The following is a 23,142-nucleotide window of genomic DNA, read 5'->3' on the forward strand; positions in this document are numbered from 1 at the left end:
CGCATAATATAAATAACAACAGGCTTAACAGTCAAGATAATTGTAAAAATAATGATAAAACATAAATAAAATAGCATCCTATATTGAAAAATGTATAGAATAAGGAATTTAGATCGTTCAAGTCAAACTATAACAGTGATTAATGCTGATGGCTGTGGTTTAAAATCCCAAATTTAGAGCTTACCCATATATCCTCTAATTGTAGTGTTGGATATCACTCTTTCAGAGAAAAATATTTTCCTTACATTGATGTTTGAAATAATTAAGGATTTCAGACATCATTACCTCATGCAATTCGACAGTTTATACAAAATAAGTATTTTCTTGAATATAACAAGCAGTGGAGGATCATACATCTGCAGGGTTCTAATAAATATTGGGGATCAGTTTCTACTATACAGCCAAATCTCCAGGGTGAGTGGTTACGTTTTTTTTCTCCATACAATTTTAAAACACAGTGGTTCGAAAATGTAAATTAATAGACAAAAACACACAGTGATGTGAATTTCAAATTCCTACTTGTCACAGATGAGTTGGAAAATCTGTTTTAGCAAGAAATCAGCTTGAGGTTTACATTGGTATAATGTACAGGTAAATGATACAGAATCTATCACTGTGTGATTCTGGTGGTTACAAGCTTATATTTGGAACAGGAACTGAAGTGACCGTGAGACCAAGTGAGTAATACTGGAATAAAGCTATTATAGCTTTGTTTGAAATATTGTCTCCACCAAAATATTATACAAATAACATATATTCTTCAAAATCCCAGTACATGGTGTAATACAGAAACCAATAGTCAGAGAGTTCCACAAATCAAATCAGTAACTTATATTAAGTAATGATGTCAATAACTTTTACAATTTGTCTCTTATCTACTAATGCCAGATTTAGGTTACCATGTTTGGGTTAGAGACACACTAAAATTATCAAAAATGCTTTGCATGCAAAGCATAATATATTTTCTGATAACAAACCTGCACTTTAAGTTTCATTTAGTTATAGTTATTCTTAAAAGGTTGCCCCATAATTCACAGCTTTGCCCTTTGGCTTTCTAAGTTAAATGATATTACTGGAATCCTAAAAAAATATGCTTACCAGTAAATGTTCAGCTAGCTTTGGGAATAAAGTGAGACTATGTTTGCCAATACCCAATCATATACAAGATAATTAAATTAAATAAAACAGGATTTTACTTTGCATATGTTTATATAGTGGAAGTCAATATTTTAATGCATAATAGTCTAAGTAAGTGTTTATTTTGCTAAGTGAAAATTCTTTACTCTTTAAGTAAAGCAACCCTAATATGTTTTTATAATGGGATAGTTTATTAATATTATACATATTAATAACTTCTCTTAGTTATAGTAAAAAAAAATCCTATTTTTTCCATAATCCTAAGTCACCACAGAGTACATCTGTCATAAATTACTGTAAATTGCCAGCATTGTATATGCAGAGGAAGAAACTCTGAGTAACTCGTCGGGCGAGACACATCGTTTTCCTTGACGAGTTCCTTGTTAGGCTTGTCGAGGAACTTAACAAGCTTGCTTTGCGTACAAAGCTTTTGCGTACAAAATCTCCTCATTCTCAAATGCGGTGACGTACAACAATTACAACGGCAGGGGAAGTTTGATTCCACTTGCACAACTCCTGGGGCTGCTTTTGCTAATCTCATGTGTTTGCGTGTTAAGTAAAAGTTTGGTAAGAGACGATTTGCACTTTACAGTCTGTTACAGCTTGAAAAATGTGTTATCTCCATTACAAATGCTACTTTTACTCCTGTCTCATACTTTATTCTGAGCAAGCGTGGGTTTCTTAGCATACACACGCTCAAGTTTCTCATTGAAAATTAGCCCGACGAGGAACACAATGAGGAAGTTGAGACTCCCGTCGAGGAAAAAAAGAAAAGAACTTGCTCTCTTTTTTCCTCGTCGAGTGGATTCTGTCGAGTTTCTCGGTCGTGTGTACGAGGTCTCACATTATTTGTCAGGCCACATATCATTGTGCAAATTTTGCTGGTGACAAACTAATATTTGGAACAGGGACAGTACTGACAGTCATGCCTAGTAAGTAAAATAATATATGTTTATTAAACAATTTCTTAGTAAAGCTTTATTTTATGCACACATAATTTATTTCAATTGAAAAAAGTATTTTGAGAACAATGGAGGTCTTTGTTGCCATACACATGTGTAATGTTTATGCATTGGTTTGCATTCTGGACCTAAAACAACATTATTATAACAAATTGTAATGATAACTTAAGGGTCTAAAAAACATTGGAGTTGATTGACTAAGGGAATACAAAAATATTTTATGAGCTTATTGAATAAAACACAGCTGTATTCTTGACAATCCAATCTCACGCAAGGCAAAATAAAAAAAATCTTGATTCCCCACATTGGCTATTCAAAGGGAACATGGCTTAATTATATTCACGTTGTTATTTCATTTTCTTAGATACTGCTCTCTACTCCTCTATCATTCCCAATTTTTGAAACCGGAGAAATAACTTATGTTCTTGGGAAAACATATGTGCTTTATACAGTAGGTATACTAGGTACCTGCATAAATGATAGCTGTTACGTTTGACCTTAAAGATGTAATGCATATTTGGGTTGATTTACTAAAACTGGAGAGTGCAAAATCTGGTGCAGCTGTGCATAGAAACCAGTCAGCTTCCAGTTTTTTTGTCAAAGCTTAATTGATCAATCTGAAGTTAGAAGCTGATTGGCTACAATGCAGAGCTGCACAAGATGTTGCACTCTCTGGTTTTAATAAATTAACCCCATTCAATATTGAAATACCAGTGGTATCACAATTAACCCACAGTTATTAACTATACATAATAAAGCAGCTAACTTAGGGGGTAAAAGCAAATACAAGCATTATGTTAGATGAGAAAATCCAGGCCTTGAGCATCCAGTATGGTGAGGAAAAAATTAAGAAAATTTTTATTTATTTTTGTATTTAGTTGTTTTAGTCTTTGGAGGCTGTGTCAAAGCAAATAACGCATATTATGACTATACTATGTTTTAGTGTCTAAATTTGGGTATAGATTAGTGGTCAGTTGAAATAAAATCCAACCTGCCTGATTTTTTTTGTCTCATGACATAGGTTCCTGACTCTCCCCATGGACATGAGGCCCACAGTCCATTCAAAATAACCAAATAACCAGCCGATCAAAACAAAAATAGCTATGGACTTGAGTTAATTTAACACATTAAAAGTAAACTCCCCTATTGATTATTAAGCCTTTTTAACTAGTTAAGAACTTACAGTAAAATATACAGCTGTACTACTAAATGCATATTAAGGATTTCTAAATCTCTTTCACAAAAGGGCATACCAACCATTTCCTTGTTAGCTAACATCAATGGGTAGCTGAACTGTAATGGCATGTATCAGTGTGCAAATACTGGTGGATGGAAAGTGATATTTGGCTCAGGAACTATGCTAAATATTAAACCTAGTAAGTCATTATACATATATTTTTGTATACAACAATTTGCATACATTACAATGCTATTTCTCCTCATAAATTATATTTATTTGTTTGCTGTTTGGATATCACACAGTATATTATAAATAACAATAAACTTCAAAGTGGTGATAATAGTTATAATAACAATAATAATGATAAACCATAAACAAAATAGCATCCTATATTAAAACAATAATAGAATAAGGAATGTGGATTGTTCCTCAATGCATTTACTTGCTATTATGCATGCCTTAAACTTCAAACATAGGTCTTTCGAGTCAAACTATCCCAGGTTCAGAACACCCTCCGATTGTAACGTTGGATATCATTCTTTCAGAGAAAGGTATTTTCTTTAAATTGATGCTCAAAGTAATTAAGGATTTGTAACATCACTTCCTCATGAAATTCCACAGTTTATAAAAAATAAATATAACATAGCGATGGAGGGTTATAAATACAATTTTTTTTTTATCAAAGGAACGAAGAATCAGCAGATTCTTAGAAATAGGATCAGTTTCTACTATGCAGCCAAATCTTCTGGGTGGGTGGTAAGTTTAAAACATAGCACGCTTTTGAAAAACAAAAGACAAAAGGCACACAGTGATGTGAATTTAAGTCTTATTTATCACAGATGAGTTGAAAAATTAGGCATATTAAGATCTCAGCTTGAGTTTTACATTGATATGATGTAAAGGTAATTGCCATAGAATCTATCACTGTGTGATTTTGGTAGTTACAAGCTTATATTTGGATCCGGAACCAAAGTAACCGTGAGAGCAAGTGAGTATTAAAAGGTATTACTGGAATATAGCTATTATAACTGTGTTTAAGATATATCCACCAAAATAATATACAAATAACATACAGGCTTCAAAATCCCAATACAGTGGTATAATACAGAAACCAATAGTCAGAGAGTTCTACAAATCAAATCAGTAATTTAAATTAAGTAATTATCGCCATAAATTTTACCATTTCGCTGTTATCAATGGATGTCAGATTTAGGTTGCCATGTTTGGATTGGAGACACACATAAATGATCAAAAAATGTATTGCCGGAATTTCTACTACTATACAGAGAATTCCACAATTTTAGAAAAAAACTTGTAAAGATTAAAACAAAAGGTTAGGCATCCAGCATAATAATATTCCTTTTAATTCTGCAGACACTATGAGAGGCACCGCTAACTAGTATAACTTGTCAGGTCAGAAGAACATTAGAGCATTTTAAAAAGTAACTTTATATTATTATTGTTGGTATTATTATTTTTATTATCATGTACTCTCTAATTCACTTAATATCTTTATTTTTCAAACCTAGCATCCCAACCATTATAGATAACAGAACCTAAAGATGGCTCTAAAATATTACCATGTTGGTAAAATGGTATTGATTGACCTAACAAAGGCTTGGTCATGAATAATTAACTGAATACAGTTATAAATCCCATTAACAGATTGAATCACATGATTATTGAATAATTTGGGAGAACAATGTAGGGATGAAAATACTATTTTACAGATAGGCAAAAGTGGTTACTAGAACTCCTGATTTGGAACTCCTGGTGGTTGGATATCAGAGCAGATACTGATCAGACAGGAGATAAAATCATTAACAAGTAATTACCTAGTAGGTAATTGCCCTGTTCATAGATAACAACCTGTGAAGGTTTAATGTTATGGGTTGTTTCAGTGTGATAATACTTTTGGTGCAATGATATTTGGATCAGGAACCAAACTCTTGATTAAGCCCAGTAAGTAATCAGCAAAAATTGTGTTTTGTGGTGATGTAATTAATAAATGAGACTGTTTAGGGTAAAATGTTAGATTGTCGTCAAAGTTATAAACGTAGTCTTTTATTATTGTGTCCACTGCTGTGGTTTACATTTAAATACATATTCAAATATCATATGATTTAAATAACCAATATTTTTCTGTGAATTATTATAATGAATAATTTCTCCTGAACTTTTTTGAACACTAAAAAAAAAAGAGATATCCCATATATTTCATCATTGGGAGTTTTTCTAGTCAAGGCATTTTCTGAGCTCCTGCAGCTTATTGTGTGGCTCTGAAATGAACTTAACTGACTAGATGTGCTTTATTTTATAAAAAATACATGTCAATTTGTTTTCTGAATGCAGTTTGTCCAGGGAAAGTTCTAAAAATCTGATGACTTTAGATTTTTACTTTTGTTTTATACCATCCACTCTGCACACTAGTCTTAAACACCTAGTAAATGTATGTGAGCAAATGCCTGCATTAGAAAGCAACCTTTGGCTGTCCGTTTAAATTTAACAAATATTGTGTTATATATGGACCGGGTCTATGGCTTAGCTTTGGCATATTCTTCACATGGTGTGTACCACTGTGCTTCCAATAACTGGAGGAAGATTATATTTGGAAAAGGGATACATTTATCTGTCATTATTAGTGAGTTACCGTTCTTATACTTAATTAATTATCGTAATTGCTGTAAAATACTTGATCTGGGTACAGAATATAATCACAAGAGATCCTACCCCTGTTTTTTTAGATATTTACCTTTGAGAAAACATAAACCTCACTAGCATATGTTTGAAGCCTTCTAAATATTCCACTGTAAAATGTATGAGCATCAACAATTTTAGGCTAATCGGTAACCTGGCGTTTAATCCTACTGAAAGTGACCTATTTTTGCAGAGGTATTTAGCACAGTGGAGCTTGGGGAACAGGAAACAAGCACATTTTTGGAACTGGAACACAACTGTTGGTAACAAGTAAGACTTTTGGGAAAACCATTACCTTGGCATCTGTAAAAAATTTAAGTTTATCTATACAGGAAACCTTTTTTCAGTTTTGGATATAGAGTGGGGAAGGATCAGAACTTCTGTCAGGTTTAACTGCCCTTAGCTCTGTTATCTGCCTAATAAAACGGTTTGACCCTAGGACAGAACATGAGTGAAAATCTCTTTAACAGCAACACAGGCAGAAGTACAGATACTTGGTTTAAGTTAGGTATGGCAATGTTAGATACCCTTTCAGATTTTTACTGTTTGTCTGTTTCCCTAGTGCAGATTTTACCTCACTTCCTGTCTTTTAAAAGGTTGTCCCCATAATAGAAATCTCTCTAAGGCTCCATCCACACTTGTAGGACTCCAAAGTCACGCATCTTTGGAGTGCAACTTTGATGTAACTTTGACACAACTTTGGATGGGTGCGGCATGGATGTGACTTGTTGTCCCTCTGCAAAGTAAGACCCACTGTTTCACCACTGTTGCATGTAAAACATTCAGGTATAACTTTCATGCAACTTTTGAGGGTTAACATTGATGTCTATGGCCCTCAAGTTGCATGAAAGTCAGACCAAAGTAGTTCACCAACTACTTTGAAGTTGTTGCGACTTTAAATCACATGTATATAAATCGTTATTATTGTACAAGATGGGGTACACAACTTGTCATGCAACTTTGATGTCCAAAGTCGCATGAAAAGTCGCACAAGTGTGAATGGGGTGTAACAGAGCCCTGGATAAAAGTAAAACCTGACTGGGGTTCTAACCTTTTCCAATTCTATCCAAAACGTACAATAATGGGTATAGATACACTTCAAAGAAGAAGAAAGTATAAATATAAAAATGTACCTTAAAAATAAAAATACAAAAAAATAAATTGGATATCGATACACTTCAAAATAGATGAAAGTACAATTACTGAGCTGTCACTGCAATAGCCATTTAAAAGAAGGTTGGGCAAATTTCGGTGGCAATCATACACTAACAACTTAGTAATTTAAAATATTGTCAACTAACTATTGTTAGTTAAAATGTGATTCAAGAATTTAATGTGAAATTAAAGGTCAAAAGTTAAACATTTTAAATGTGGTAAATCTGCCTGAACTATGCTTCAGATGAGGTTTGTGATTTACCAGTAAATCTACATTTTTAACCACTAGAAGAAATGCTTCTCCTTAAGAGTGTTATGCTTCCCTGTTTGACAAGCTGAGAGTTTGTCAACATAGAGTCAATGCTCCTTCCTATCAATAGGTTCCAAGCAAGGTCATTTTTGAACATCATTATTTAGATAAGATGATACTGCGGGAGTTTTCCCAAGCACATCAAGCTGTAAGGAGCCGCTAATAAAAATTAACAACATGGGAAATTACACTTCCAATCTGTGCTGGAAATGTCTTGGAACTACCATAAAGATGTTGACCTTAAAGCCAGGCAAATAGAAAGAAGTATGATGAGCTTACACTCTCCCTATAGATCAATGGATGGATGAAAGGATGGATGATTGGAATGATGGACTGGTGGATGTATGGACAGATGGACAAACAGATGGAAGGGTGGATTGGTGGAATACCACTGCAATATTAATGAGACAAAACAGTTATACTACTAGACTTGTATGCCTATAGCATTTTCTTTTTGGTGGCATATTATTTCCTGCAAAAATACAGTACTGCTCAACAGCCCTTGCAAAACTAAATTGGGATAACCCTAAATTTTGAAGATAACCTTAGAAAAAAATGGCAAAACAAAATGGCAAAAACTGTTTATTTATAATCTGAATGCAAGTAAAAAAAAAATCTAACAAAGCGGTCTGGGACTGAGGGGTAGACAAAGTGGATGGCTCTTCTTGCTATGCTATCTATCACTGTGATAATACTTATGATAAACTGATATTTGGAAAGGGAACCAAACTTGTTGTAAAGCCAGGTAAGTTTCCATCTTATCAATGATCCTTTCTAATATTGAAAATATAGACAAGATTTACAAATCAGACAATGATTATACACTGTAGTAAAAATAAAACAACAGTAGTTGTTGAAAATAATTTTATCCCATTTCAATAATAATTATTTGGGTGACAATCAATAGGCAATGAACATTTTTATTAAGAGAAGGACACAAGTAACTAATTTTCATAATGATGTTCATGAAAGCCTGTTAGCTCCTAAAACGTGTCTGGGGGCTCCAAGACTACACTGATCTGTTTACAGATCCTATTTTATTTTTTTACTTTTGCATCTTAAAAGAGTACATGAAATCGATTCAGTGAAGGATAACATATTATTGCATCAGTGTTTAGCACTGTGTATGATGGTGCAGCATATGGAAAAATAACTTTTGGCATAGGAACAAAACTGACAGTTAATCCAGGTATTTAAGCTTTATAATACATTAAAACTCATATGTGTTAATTGAGGAATTCATTGTTATTCTTTGAATTTCTTCTTATATGCACTTATAACACAGGGTATATGTAAGGAGAAAATCTGGGCACTGCCATTACGGATATGTTTTTGATGGGGCAAAATTTGGGGTTGTCATTCTGATCCTAGCCTAATCCCCTGGTATATTACTGACATTGAATAAATATGCAGGACTTTTCAGACTTTACAAGCTGACTGCATGTTCCAGGGCACTGACTCAGAAGGCAGTTAAGTCAGGATCAACTTACAGACCCAAACCATGAACACTTTAAATAAGCAACTTCGACTGCCATAATCCCATGATCCTATCCGCATTGGTTCCCTTTAATTCACATTAGCTACTACTTAAAACTTGCTTAGGTGAACTTTAGAGTACCAAAGCCCCTTATATACTATCAGTTTAGTCAGTAGTGTTAACAGACTGAGTGAACTTTGCAGTATTACATATTTTTGTATTTCAAATAATGGGAATCGCTAAATATAAAAAAAATTATGTGATACACATAGTAATGTTTTACCTTTCCTAAGCTTGCACGTTCCCTATTACTTCTATATGAAAGTAATAATTAAAAAAATAAGCAATTGTTTTAAGGAAACTACTTTGTGCAAAAGCTGAATTTAAACTCAATTCAAAATGTTTTCTTAGTATATGTGTAAAAAGGTTTTTTTTTCATGTTTATCAGTTTGTACACATACAGTAAGGCTTAATTCACAAAAGCACCAGGATCAATGTACTTATTTTCAAAAAAGTTAGTTTGAGTCACATGGTTGAAAATAAAGATCCTTGTCCTTTTATATCGCTTTGTGAACTGAGGCTTTATTCTTAACAAGAACTAATCATGAGAAGTAGAAAAGTTATGTGAACCAGGTTTCCAATCTAGTCCCAATGAGCAGTTCTGCCATATGTAGGTATGCCAATATGGGTATTCTTGCCAAGCTGTTTATCATAGTGCAAATAATTATGGCAAGCTTATATTTGGACAAGGAGCACAAGTGCTGGTGACATTCGGTAAGTTTGCCTTCAGTAGCAAAGCCTTACTATACATTTTATTCAATACATTGCACATAATCTTATATATGAGTCATGTACGCCAAACTATTCGTATCCAAGCTCAGACATTTGAAAAGAGACCTGTACTGAGTAAATATGATTATCTCTTCTTTTGGAAAACTTTACAAGGTCAGTGTCGGAAAAAAAAATTAAGCCAGAAAGAGGCAAATCAATTAGGTTTTTCAAAAGGAGGTCAGCAATGGCAGCTCCATATTAAACACCACAGGAGAGCACCTCAGAGGACCAGTTGTAGAGCATGGTGGAAGCCTACCATTGAAAATAGCAGTGGTCAATACAGCCAACAACAAAGAATCTTATATCTAACTATTTTAAATGCAATAATCATTAAAAATGTGGTCGTCCTAGGTAATAGAACATCATTATATATAAATTGCTCTTAAGCCCAGAGTGTAATGAAGTATAACACTGTGATTATGAGGGTCTAAGGAAACTAATATTTGCCAGAGGAACTATTCTATCTGTTACCCTAAGTAAGTCTTATGTGGCTAGGTCTCTCATATGGGGGATTAGTTATCTTTATTAAATACTGTGCCCTTTCATTTTATACTGTGAGCAAGATTTATATCATGACATATGAGTCCATGCATGATAGATTATTTTAGAAAAAATAAATAGTAATGTATCTAATATCTTTTCCATTCGCCCAAATATAGTGATGAGTCTGTGTATCCGGCCATTTCATGTGGCCCTCGCACCTCTCCTGTGGCTGCAGGAGAGCTCCAGCCCTCCTCTGGACCTCCTCCAGACCCTTACTTTCTGCTTAGCAAGCAATGCATCCAGCTTCTTCCCAGCAGCAGAATAAGGAAAGGGGGGTGCACTGTGATGTAAGGGAGAGTGGGGGACTCAACTTCTGATGGTGGGGTGGCTCTTAACATCTAATGTAAGGGGAGGGGATGCGCTGGACATCTAATCTTACAGATACAACTGGCCCTTTTGAGGGCAATCATTATGCTGATGTGGCCCACAATGAATATGAGTTTGACACCCCTGAATAGATTACAACTATTATTGTATGAATGCCACAGTATAATTCAGTTTTTAAAACACTAAATAATTGTGTACTACATTTGAGTGTCACTCATTATGTGTATACCCTAATGTTTTTGTTGGGGTGGTAAGCACTGTGTTGATTATGGCACAAATAAGGTCACATTTGGCCAAGGAACTGCACTGCTAGTATTGTCAAAGTAAGTGGTAAAGAATTTAGTTTTATCAGTATAATAATATTAAGCTAGCCACATACACATTTTCAGGCAATTGTAATAATTTTCTACCAGCTATCAATTGCAACAATGCAAAAGATCATTGCATGGTGCTGGTGGAAACTAATAGTAGTAGGTTACATTCATTAATTTGGCCATTTTTGTAGTGAAAACTTGTTGAAGTAGGCTGAAGTTATCAAAGAATTTATGCTTGCATGACCAACATAAGAGATCTTTATAATTTATAAATTAAAATCATAACTAGATATGCATGTTTTATGTTGCTAATCTAGATTAACAGATTCTAGATTATGTTCATATCATGCATAATAGTGCATCCATCTTTTGGCTATACCAGTTAAAGATTCAGCGTGATATCCTCGTTTTTGCAGTAGTGGACTTTACTTGCATTTTATGATTTAAAATCTAGGCATGTTTATGGATAAAATATATGAATAATTTGTGTAAGAATAATACTGATTTAGTAAAAACAGAAATGCGGCAATGTTGAGATAATATCCAAGAAAGGCTAAACACAATGTTTGTAGGAAACTGTACTTCTTTTTATTTTTGAAGTTATGTAATTTTCATTTCTTTTTAAAGCTTTTGGCTAATTTACTTGGAAAACATAACTAAAGAAAATACAACCACAACTACATAAGATAATTTATCGATAATGCTTTAAATGTTTATTAAATATATGTCCTGATCATTTTGAACAGGAATTTGATACTCAATTTCATTTTCTTTTTTTTTTATTTGCAGAAACACTGCGAAACATCCCCTTTGCGTACAAATTAGAATCTTCTACATTCGTTGAAAATCTGCCAAATTCTGTGTGCCTTATCACAGATTTTCCAAGTCCCAACAAAACTTTAACGATTGATGCGCAAGATGTAAATCTAAATAAGGTGGCTGTGTTGGAAAATTCAACAAATAATGTCTGGAGATACAGTACAGTCATATGGGATAACAATAAAGATGTTACTTGTTTTGGGAAATATGATTCTGAAAGTTTCAACGCAACAGGTATTTAAATCATAGTTCACTTTTGCTAAAACAAGAACAAGCAAAAATACAGTACATTCACATAGATTAAGATGTCCTTTATAGATACTGCATGTCACCAAAAAGTTATTGTCTGCATTACAAATACAAAATGAGTAGAACATATATATGGTAGTTCACTCATGTCCAATTCCTAAATACAGGTAAATGAGTTAAGCCTCATACACACAAATGTTTTTTTTTCCCGTTCAACCCAGCAGATGAACAAATAAAAATCTGACAGCTCAGGTCGGAGCCACTATACAAACAATCCAATGTTAGTACAGCGATATCCCCTGCTGTGCTATTGTGTTCTGAGAGATGGATGTCACCCCTCCCCCCGCCACTGGCATAGAATGCCGATGGGGAGTCGGTCGTCGGTCATGACCTATTCGCCAGAAGCCAGCTAAAAGGCCAGCTTTTTTGTCAGACCAGCTGCCATACACATGGGCTGAATGTTGGCCGGTTTCAATTGAACTGCCCATTGTCGCCCCGACATTCGGCCCGTGTGTACTAGGCTTTACTCAAGTGTAACTCCTGGCTGGATTCTTGGTGCGAAGACCTGAGCCCTACAGGTTGCTGACCTAATGAAATAAAACTGTCTGCAGACATTTACTAAAGGATTTACTAAAGAATTAGAGAACTTTTTTTTTAGTAAAGTTAATATTAATTTTGTTTAATAATCAAGATAAACCATTTTTTGCTAACTTTGCATACTGAAAATGTTGTATTCCTTGAATAAATTGAGCCCATTATATACATGCCTCCCCCACAAACAATGCAAGAGTTGAAAGTGAGGCATATGCATAAAAAGTGTTTTCTGTTTAGCTAAGCAAATGTTGGCTATAAACACAATTTATTTTTATATGAAACCATAATATAACATGCCAGAACTATTTATAATACTTATAATACTTATAATATAATAATTGCCTAAGACAATACTGGTCTCTGTTTAGCCCTGAGACCTTGTACAGCATTGCCATTGGGAGAACACAAACGTTTTAGGTATTTAAAGGGTATTTAAAGGGCTTCCTTTACCTTAGTGTAGTCCTCCTTCACTTACCTCATCCTTCCATTTTGGTTTTAAATGTCCTTCTTTCTTCTGAGAAATCCTAATTTCCTGTTCTTCTGCCTGTAACTCCACACAGTAATGCAAGGCTTTCTCCCTGGTGTGGAGTGTCGTGCTCACCCCTCCCTTGAGGGGGGAGGGGGCAAGCAGGAGAGTCAGGACGCTCTCTATGTTTCAGATAAAGAAAGGTGCTGTGTGTTAGTGGGCGTCCTGACTCTCCTGCTCACCCCCTCCCCCCTCAAGGGAGGGGGCGAGCACGACACGCCACACCAGGGAGAAAGCCTCAAATTACTGTGTGGAGTTACAGACAGAAGAACAGGAAGTGAGTATTTCTCAGAAGAAATAAGGACATTTAAAAGCAAAATCGAAGGATGAGGTAAGTGAAGGAGGACTGCATTAAGGTAAAAGAAGCTATTTAGGGATTTTTTTTTCCCTTTACAACCCCTTTAACTTAATTATTGGCAATGACTTTATGGTGGACATAAGTAATGATAGTAATCATATATATTATTTATGAATGAGCATTTTTTTGGACATAGACATGTAGTTTTAGCTTTTCTGTAACCACTTCTCCCATACTGGGCAGTCAGTATCTGCACAGATATCGGCCCGTCTTCATAGCTGATGGAGGTAACATTAGGGGGTTGATTTACTAAAACTGGAGAGTGCAAAATCTGGTGCAGATTCCTGGTTCTGGTTCAAAATCTGGTTCAGCTTTTAAGTTTAATTGTCAAAGTATTGAGCAAGCTGAACTTGCAGGCAGTTTTAATAAATCAGCCCCTAGAAGGGATCTTACCAGATCCTATGTATATGCCATTGCAGCCACTCATATATGACCATGTCTACTAAACCAGCCACAAACTTTGTCATGGCCCACCTATAAGTCATTTAGAAAGCCTAGAATGATGTTTCTTTGAAAGTATCTTGTGGCTGTAGAGGTCAGAGATAACCCGCCTAAGCTATATTATGATAACAAATAAAGTTGGAGCTGTTTGTATTATTCCAGAATGTAGATGTTATCTAATAACCTATTTTATTTTTCAGATGACACTGAAGAGACTTGCTCATCAATTTCCATCGATGAGAATTTCCGAACAAGTAAGTTACCTTTTCACAATATCTATGACATTAGAAAAGTCCAATCTGTTTGTGGTATATGCCCACATCCTAGTAAATCATGTACAACTATGAACAGAATATGTAGTCACATTTGTGTGGACATATAGAAGAGAACATATAGAAGAGAAACTGAGAACCATAAAAACAACTTTTTTTATGTACTATTAAAAATCTGTTACAGGCTGGATTCATGTGAACTGCATTTGTTTCTAAAATACTTATCAAGAGCCCCCACTTTGGAATATATGTGCCTTGGCTACTTTGACTACCATGCTGTCTTCAGGCTACTTTCACACTGGGGCTGCGGTAGCGTTAAAGTGGCGCTCATTTTAGCGTTGCTTCAGCGCTGTTTAAACTGCAATTTTCAGCAACTAGCAGCTAGTGGCCAAAGAAGGAGTCAAAACCTCCCGTGTTGCGCTGCTTCGGAATCGTTTTCTCAGGTTTTCAGAAGCGCCGCTCATTCATTTCAATGGGCAGGGCATTTTGGGAGCTGTATACAGCTCCATTACCACCCCAAGATGTTGCTTGCAGGACTTTTTCACATTCACTCAGGTTTTCACATTTGGGCAGCATAGGAGCCAGTTTTCAGGTGCTCTACAGGCGCTAAAATGCATGAAAACTGCCTCAGTGTCAAAGGAGCCATATGGTTACTAACTCACATTGGGTCTAGACTGTTGTTCACATTGGATCATTGGCTGTTTACTGAATGTACATGAATTTTCCACCCAAAAGGCAGTTGCTTCACCTTGGCTTACTTATTAGTACCTATATGGGCAACATACGCATGCTATGAATTCCAATCTAACCTACTGGCTGATTTTACTCTGTTAAAGACTGATAAATCTTTGAAAAAATACTCAGATAAAGACCACATGTGAACTGTAATTGCAATATTTGCATGTTGTGAACCCCTATGTGTAGAGTAATTTCTAATGTTGTGTTATATATTTTTAATGGTACATAAAAAGGTTGTTTTTACGGTATTCAGTTTCTCTTCTAATTGTCCACACAAAGTCCATAACTACATAATTTGTGTATAGTCTAATAATGAAGAATAGCAAATATATAATTTTCCTCAAATTTGTAGCACTACTGTTGCAAGCACCAAAATCGCATATGATAATGTTATGTTTACATTAAAATATTAAATCTTAAAGAGAGTTTGTCACAAGGAATCAAACATTTGTACAGTAGTTCACAAATTAGATTACGGTAGATAGCACTAATTTGTGAACCTTTCAAAGTCTGAAATAATTCCAGACACAGAATTAATCCTGTAACACAAACAAAAACACACTAATAAAGTCCACTACTAATAAATTATTAACGATGGATAAAGTCTGTGGTTTTTAAAGCAGAGGCAGGGTTGCACTCAATAATACAAAGACACTTGTTCCATATAGTGTGGCAAAACAATGTAATGATGGATGTGATTCCTCCAACACCCAGTGACATGCATGCAGTTTGTGAAATCCTCCACCTGAAAAACAAAGCCTCTTACCAGACGGTAAGAACTCAAAGCGGATGGCTTTAGCCCAGCCTCGGCCTTTATTTTCTCCAGGGATCACAGATCAGGAGTCCGCAGTGTCACAATCAAAAGATCACAGTCGCTCCATAGGAGGAAATGTATAAAAGAAGACGCATATAGCGTAATACAGTACAGTACCGAAATTTATTAAAACAGTAGTCTACTTACATCAATGTTGTTTAAAACAGTCATGTGTTAAAAATTTAACAAGCCGGCCGGCAAACAGGAGCCCTTCCTCCCGAGCGTGGTGACGTCACTGACGTAGCCTCCCAGACGCGTTTCGTCACAGGTGACGTTATCAATGGGGGGTCCATTGATAACGTCACCTGTGACGAAACGCGTCTGGGAGGCTACGTCAGTGACGTCACCACGCTCGGGAGGAAGGGCTCCTGTTTGCCGGCCGGCTTGTTAAATTTTTAACACATGACTGTTTTAAACAACATTGATGTAAGTAGACTACTGTTTTAATAAATTTCGGTACTGTACTGTATTACGCTATATGCGTCTTCTTTTATACATTTCCTCCTATGGAGCGACTGTGATCTTTTGATTGTGACACTGCGGACTCCTGATCTGTGATCCCTGGAGAAAATAAAGGCCGAGGCTGGGCTAAAGCCATCCGCTTTGAGTTCTTACCGTCTGGTAAGAGGCTTTGTTTTTCAGGTGGAGGATTTCACAAACTGCATGCATGTCACTGGGTGTTGGAGGAATCACATCCATCATTACATTGTTTTGCCACACTATATGGAACAAGTGTCTTTGTATTATTGAGTGCAACCCTGCCTCTGCTTTAAAAACCACAGACTTTATCCATCGTTAATAATTTATTAGTAGTGGACTTTATTAATCTAATCTTGGCGCGGCTTTTTGTCTTTTATGTTTATTTGTGTACTTCACACGTTAGCTGCTGCCTTGGTGATCCTTTGTGTTGTAGCGCAGTTTTTTGTTTTTCCTAAAAACACACTAATATAATTAAAACAATGACATTAAGAGCCGGTTCACACTGGGGCGACTCGTCAGGCGACTCAGCCGCCTGACAAGTCACGGTCCGCAGTAGTCAATGGAACCGTTCTAATAGGAGTGACGCAAGTCGCTCCGACTTAGAAAAAGGTTCCTGTACGACTTTGGGGGCGATTCGGGGCGACTTGCATTGACTTCAATACAGAAGTGATTTTGCAAGTTGCCTCTCAAGTCGCCTTGAGATCGCCTTGCCGAGTCGCCCCCAAAGTTTTGCCGCCTGTGTGTGAACCGGCTCTGAGAGATTACAATATACTTTGCTCTCTTACAAATACAATTACAAATTGCATTCTCAAATCTTGGAAGTAAAATTGGAATTTGTATTATGGAGTCACAAGCCAAAATAACTAAGGCACTACATAAGGGTTAACATGGAGGCATTCCAGTAACAAGAAATTGTAAATTGAGGTATTTGTGTAAAAGGATTGGTCCTCCAACCAAAAGGTATATTTCAATTAGAAGTTGAATCTTGCTGAGTCTACTTGCTAACACAGGGGTGATCCTGATTTTGTTCACTCCTGCTGTCACATACTGTTGTTACTGATACACTAAAAATGCAAAAGGGAGAGTGGGGCCTTTTCATTATTGCTACAGTTGGTATGCAGACTGAAGGAACAAGCACTGAGATTTTGAGGCAGGCTTACTAACGTAGTTGGTGATCTTTCCACAATAATTTGTGTAAATATTCACTTCAGGTATCCAATCACATGAAAAGCCTATTCCTGTTCATATTGGTTACACAACTATGTGCAGAGGGAATACATAAAAAAGGAAATGTTATTTCACATGATTGGATAATTCTCAGATTGTTTAGTAAATCAGCCTACTTGCTTCTGGAGACCACAATAAAAAGCTTTCAAGAGACAGGGGGGGGGGGGGGGGGTTAGTTACTAAAGGCAAATCCACATTGCACTACAAGTGCACTGCAAGTGCACTTGAAAGTGTACTGAAAAGTGCACTTGGAAATGCAGTCGCTGTAGATCCGAGGGGGACATGCAAGGAAAAAAAATATTTTAGCTTCCACATGATTCTATGATAAAATCAGCAGAGCTTCCCCTCGTTTCAGATCTACCCCTCAGATTTACAGCTACTTCACTTCCAAGTGCACTGCCAGTGCATTTGTAGTGCAAAGTGGATTTGCCTTTCGTAAATAACCCCCATAGTCACGTTGGCCAGTCAGGGTCTGCACAAAGCCCACCTCCCAGGCATGTAAATTATCCAGCCACCCTGCCTCACCACCCCTCGTACTGTTAGACCATTGGTAATGCAGATGGGTTTTCAGGTATGGAGGATCGGGTGACTATATGACAGTGCTTGTATCTAAGTGTCCAATCACCAGTCTCCTCATGTGACTGTCTCTGTCTAAACTCTAAGGCCCCGTACACACGACCGAGTTTCTCGGCAGAATTCAGCCAGAAACTCGGTTCAGAGCTGAATTCTGCCGAGAAACCCGGCCGTGTGTACACTTTCGGCCGAGGAAGCCGACGAGGACCTCGGCGAGGTAATAGAGAACATGTTCTCTATTTTCTCGTTGTTCAATGGCAATAGTCGGCCCGCCGAGTTCCTCGGCGGCTTCCACGCTGAACTCGACGAGGAACTCGATGTGTTTGGCACGTCGAGTTCCTCGGTCGTGTGTACGGGGCCTAACACTGATTGACACCACAGCTTACAAAAGCTTAATTGTTGTACTGGGGAGATGATGAGGAAGCCCTGAATGGGCAACGTGAATTTGTTGCTTTAAGTGATTTAACATCTAGTATCCACCAAAAACATTATAATGTTCTTTCTTTCTTACAGATCCAATCTTGAACACAATGTCCCTAACAGTGCTAGGATTGAGGGTTTTAACAGCCAAAGCTATTATTTTCAATCTCATAATAACCCTAAGACTTTGGTCATCATAAGGTAGGTAAAACTGTTGGAGACTACTTCACTAATGTATGAATAAGGAGGAAAGTGTATGTTTATAAATGTGTTGGAGCTATTTTTGCTATTTTTACAAGCACTGATTAGTCCTAATATTCTTAGCGGACTTCTCTTTGGCACCAAACCCTTTTTGTGTTGATTTTCTAACGGAGTAGAGACTATTCACCTAGCAAAATAAAGTTAATTTAGCTTAGTGAATGAGGCGAAGCTGGGTTTAATCTGAATACCCAGTGAGGGAATATAAGGGGAATTTAAAAATATACCGTATATGCTTTTTGCTTGCAAATGATTGGATAATTGAAGTGAACTCAGCTTCACATTACACACTTTTTCTGACCTGGACTGGAAGCGGTTATATCAGGATCATGGCTACAGCTGCAGACTTGATCCCGGTGTCATATTTTGGAGCTGGCGTTTGGCTTTACTGTAAAAGTGATCCAAGCTGCTGTACAGCCGCCCAATCACTTTTACAGGGCTCAGAAACAGGCCTCTCTCCTGCTGCACACCACTGTTTCCAGGTTCTCCTATTCCATTTAAGAGCCTGGGGCAGCTGTAAGTGGTCGGGTCAGCTGCACAAAAAGGAGAAGGAGGAACAGCTGTTACTCCCCTTCCCTTGTGATTTGTGAATTAGTGACATGGATTTTGTCACTTCCAGTTTCAGTTCTTTGTTTACCTGGCTGGTATTTGCTAGGGAGGCAGCCAATCAAACAAATCTGTGTTTGAATTGGTGCCTTGGAGGACAGAGAAGAGATTAGGGGTCTAATTGAGCATATATCTCTCCATAAAGAGGACCTGTCACTGCCCACAAGGGTGTTGTTTAATAAAAAGAAGTGTAAAAAAATACATTTAAAAACTTTTTTTTAGAATGCCTGCATTCCCCATGCTTACGCATGTAAATGTGCATGTAGATCCCGCATGCATATGTAAACAGTGGTTGTACACACATGTGAGGTATTTCCGTGACCATCAGAGTACGAGCAATAATTCTAGGGCCAGAGCTCATGTTTAAATCTAAAATGTTAACCTGTAAAAACGTTTAACGTCTATTGACAATTTTCGGTAATGTAGTTTGCTGCCATTTCACAGGTTTGCGCAATTATTTTTTGGTACCTATTTACTCAGTGCAGCATAATATTTCCTGAGAAATTGGATTTTACTAATTATTGCGCAAACATTGTACAACATTGCAACAACCACCATTTTATTCTCTAGGGTCTCTGCTTTCAGAAATATAAAGTATAATTTCTGGGGGTTGTAATTTTTTAGCAAAAAATCCTGACTATAACAGGCATGTGAAAAATGCAAATATGTAAATATTCAGTAGTGAAATAAAAAAAAAAAGGCTTTTGCTGGAACATGATTGGTTGATGAAAGTAAACATATCTTCATCATATTTACATAGCTTAGCAAATATTCCCTTTACTGAGTAATAACTCTATTCCCAGAAAATCAACCTGCTGTTTAAATTTACACCTTTATTGAGCTTAATTTACTAAAAAACTAAAGAGTTTTCACTCAGCCCAAAAAATTGGGTGAACCTGCATACTCAGAATATTAAATCATGCGCATATGTGCAAAAAAAACTGCAGGTAATTGTTTAATTGCATTCACTAAGCTAAGTGAACAGTCTCTTTTCCTTATAGTAAATTGTATGATGTTTAAAATGTGAGTTTGTGTGCGTTTAAGGCTGGGTTCACACTTAGTGCCGATGCAGCTCACAGCAGGGGTCCAGTGAGTCCCTGTTTTCCGTTTCAGGGACGAATTAGGCCCGCATATTTGCCTGAATTTAGCCCTGAAACGGAGCCAAAGACACACAGGACCCCTGTGCAATCCACTCTGCAGCCGCCCTGAAGATATGTGAACCGGCTCCATTGAGAGCCGGATCACAGGCTCCTGTCATGTGCATTAAATGCAGGGAAATCCACATCCAATTCACACTAGTGTGTACCCAGACTACATTTTGCTTTCTCTAAGAAACACATTTTAGGCCAAATGTATTCTGATTATGTTTATTGCAAGTTTCCTATTGTAATCATTTGTTCCTGTTCCCTAACAGGAATTTGTCTTTTGGACATATGGACTACCATCTATTATCGTCTCAGATTTTCGAATAAAAACTGTAATGCTATTTCTAAGTGAAATGTGTCTGTATTCATTTTTGTGCTGTACTTGTAAAATCTATAGATTTGTATATATGATATAAAGCAAATCTGTTATTATAAAAAGTAATTTTCATGGTTTTGGTTCTTAACAATGTTCCTCCAAAGTATCTCAGCAACCTATAGAGAATTGCGCGTTGAATTGTGGGAGTTAGGCCCAGATTAAGGAGTGAAGACACATAGAGATATCATAGAAAGTACACTATTATGGAAGTATATGAGTTAAAATTGTTGTGATACTGATTACATTAATGTGCAACAAACAGACAGCAAACAGCAGCAGAAAATAAATATGGCACAACAATGAATAATTAATAGTATATACAGTTTGTAACCATTATATATTCTTAACATACGATCACTTTATTGTTCAGAAGTGTTTGTTATTTTAAACAGATTGTATGATTTGTATAGATGATTTATCATTTATATGTGAATTTTTTAAAACATATCAATCTCTGTTTTATATTTCTGTGAGTTCCATGTTAACCAGCAGTTAATATTCCTATCAATAAGCAATTAGTCTGTTCTTTTTATCAGCTTCATTTTTCACTTGACTAAAATGAATGTTACATGTGTGTTTGTGGTATTATGTATGTAATGTTCGTAAAATGTAAACATAACTGTCAAATTTTTCATAAAATTATGTTTATTTACAATGTAACAAATAAATGTTTTATTAAAAAAAAAAAAAAATTATTGCCTTTCTTCTTATTACATTATTATACATTACCATCAGCAGGCAATCACAATTACTTCATGTAGAAAGTAATGAAGTAGCTTGTTTGAGAAGTTTCTTTTTTTTTTTTTTTTTTTTTTGGGGCTTATTAAATAATGCAGTGCAAGGTGTTAAATGCAAAGTGCAATGCCATAGAAGTGGAACTAAACTGCATCTGAGCACCACAAACCAAAAAAGCTTTTTAATTAATTTATAATGAATGAATGACAATCCGACCTCATTGCATTGTTAATTGGGCAACTATGTGGCAAATGAGGTTTAATGTTGATAAATGTAAAGTTATGCACTTGGGGGCTAAGAATATGCATGCATCATACATGCTAGGGGGGTACAACTGGGGGAATTATTGGTGGAAAGGGATCTGGGGGTTTTGGTAAATCATAAGATTAATAATAGCGTGCAATGCCAAGCTGCGGTTTCCAAAGCAAGCAAAATTATTTCTTGTATTAAGAGAGGAAGAGAGAGAGAGCGCTTTTGGGCACCAGTTCTCAAAAAGAATATCGGGGAACTGGAGAAAGTGCAGAGAAGGGAAACCAAACTGATAAGAGACATGGAGGAGCTCAGCTATGAGGAAAGATTAGAGTAACTGAATTGATTCTCTCTTGAGAAGAGGAGATTAAAGTGTATGTAAACCCTCCATATACCCAGTGAAGTGAACAGCCTCAGATGATACACAGGGATGAAGCAAATCTCCTTACATAGGTTTTATATGTATATCTGCTGTCTTCACATGTATATACTGTTTAGAAAGTTGAGATTGTGTTAGGAAATGTTCTCTTCCTGTTTAACACAGAGTGTGATGTCTGGGCTTACAGCCAAGTTAGCTAACATTCCTGATTGGTGGAAAGGCACACACCCCCTCATCATAGGCAGAGACTTTCAGAGGTCTTTTCTTTATAGGGCCAGTTCTATGCTAATCTATTTTAGCAACCTCCCCATAAATTTCAGGCTGATTTTATCTAAAGTGTCAGAGAATTTGTCAGGAGTTATCAGGCTGATAACAGAGGAACGGTGCAGGAGAGAGCTACGGGACTTAGCTCTTTGAAGAGAGATAACAAAAAACTGCAGATATATGTGCCCAGCTCAAATTTCATGAATTGGGTTTACATCCACTTTAAGTGAGGACATGGTCAACATGTACAAATACATAAGGGGTCCATATAGTGAACTCGGTGTTGAGGTATTCACTTTAAGGTCATCACAGAGGACAAGGGGGCAATCTTTACGTCTAGAGGAAAAATAGATTTCATCTCCAAATACAGAAAGGTTTCTTCACAGTAAGAGCTGTGAAAATGTGGAATAGACTCCCTCCAGAGGTGGTTCTGGCCAGCTGAGTACTAAGATTTGTAGGTAAAGTTGATCCAGGGTAAATTGCCTCTCGGGGGGTCAGGAAGAATTTTTGTTGCCTTGCTCTGGATCAACTGTGGGTATAGGATTGTGTATATGGGATTGTTTGTGTTTTTTTGTGTTTGTTTGTTTTTTTTTTTTTTTACAGAAATGCAGGCAGCACAGTGGCTAAGTGTTTGGCATTTCTGCCAGGTAGCACTAGGGTTGTCGGTTCGAATCCCAACCACAACA

At 36.4% G+C, this 23,142-nt stretch overlaps 1 gene segment (V, D, J or C); it reads left to right on the top strand.

Annotated features, from left to right (window-relative positions):
- Positions 1–3,387: 3,387 nt before the first annotated feature.
- Positions 3,388–21,481, top strand: LOC120940628. The segment is given in 5 exon segments: positions 3,388–3,475; positions 11,723–11,986; positions 14,121–14,174; positions 18,538–18,645; positions 20,723–21,481. Coding segments are annotated over 4 exon segments (498 nt in total).
- The last annotated feature ends 1,661 nt before the right edge of the window (positions 21,482–23,142 follow it).

The sequence above is a fragment of the Rana temporaria genome, chromosome 1, assembly GCF_905171775.1.
Source record: "Rana temporaria chromosome 1, aRanTem1.1, whole genome shotgun sequence".
NCBI classification, from domain to species: domain Eukaryota; kingdom Metazoa; phylum Chordata; class Amphibia; order Anura; family Ranidae; genus Rana; species Rana temporaria.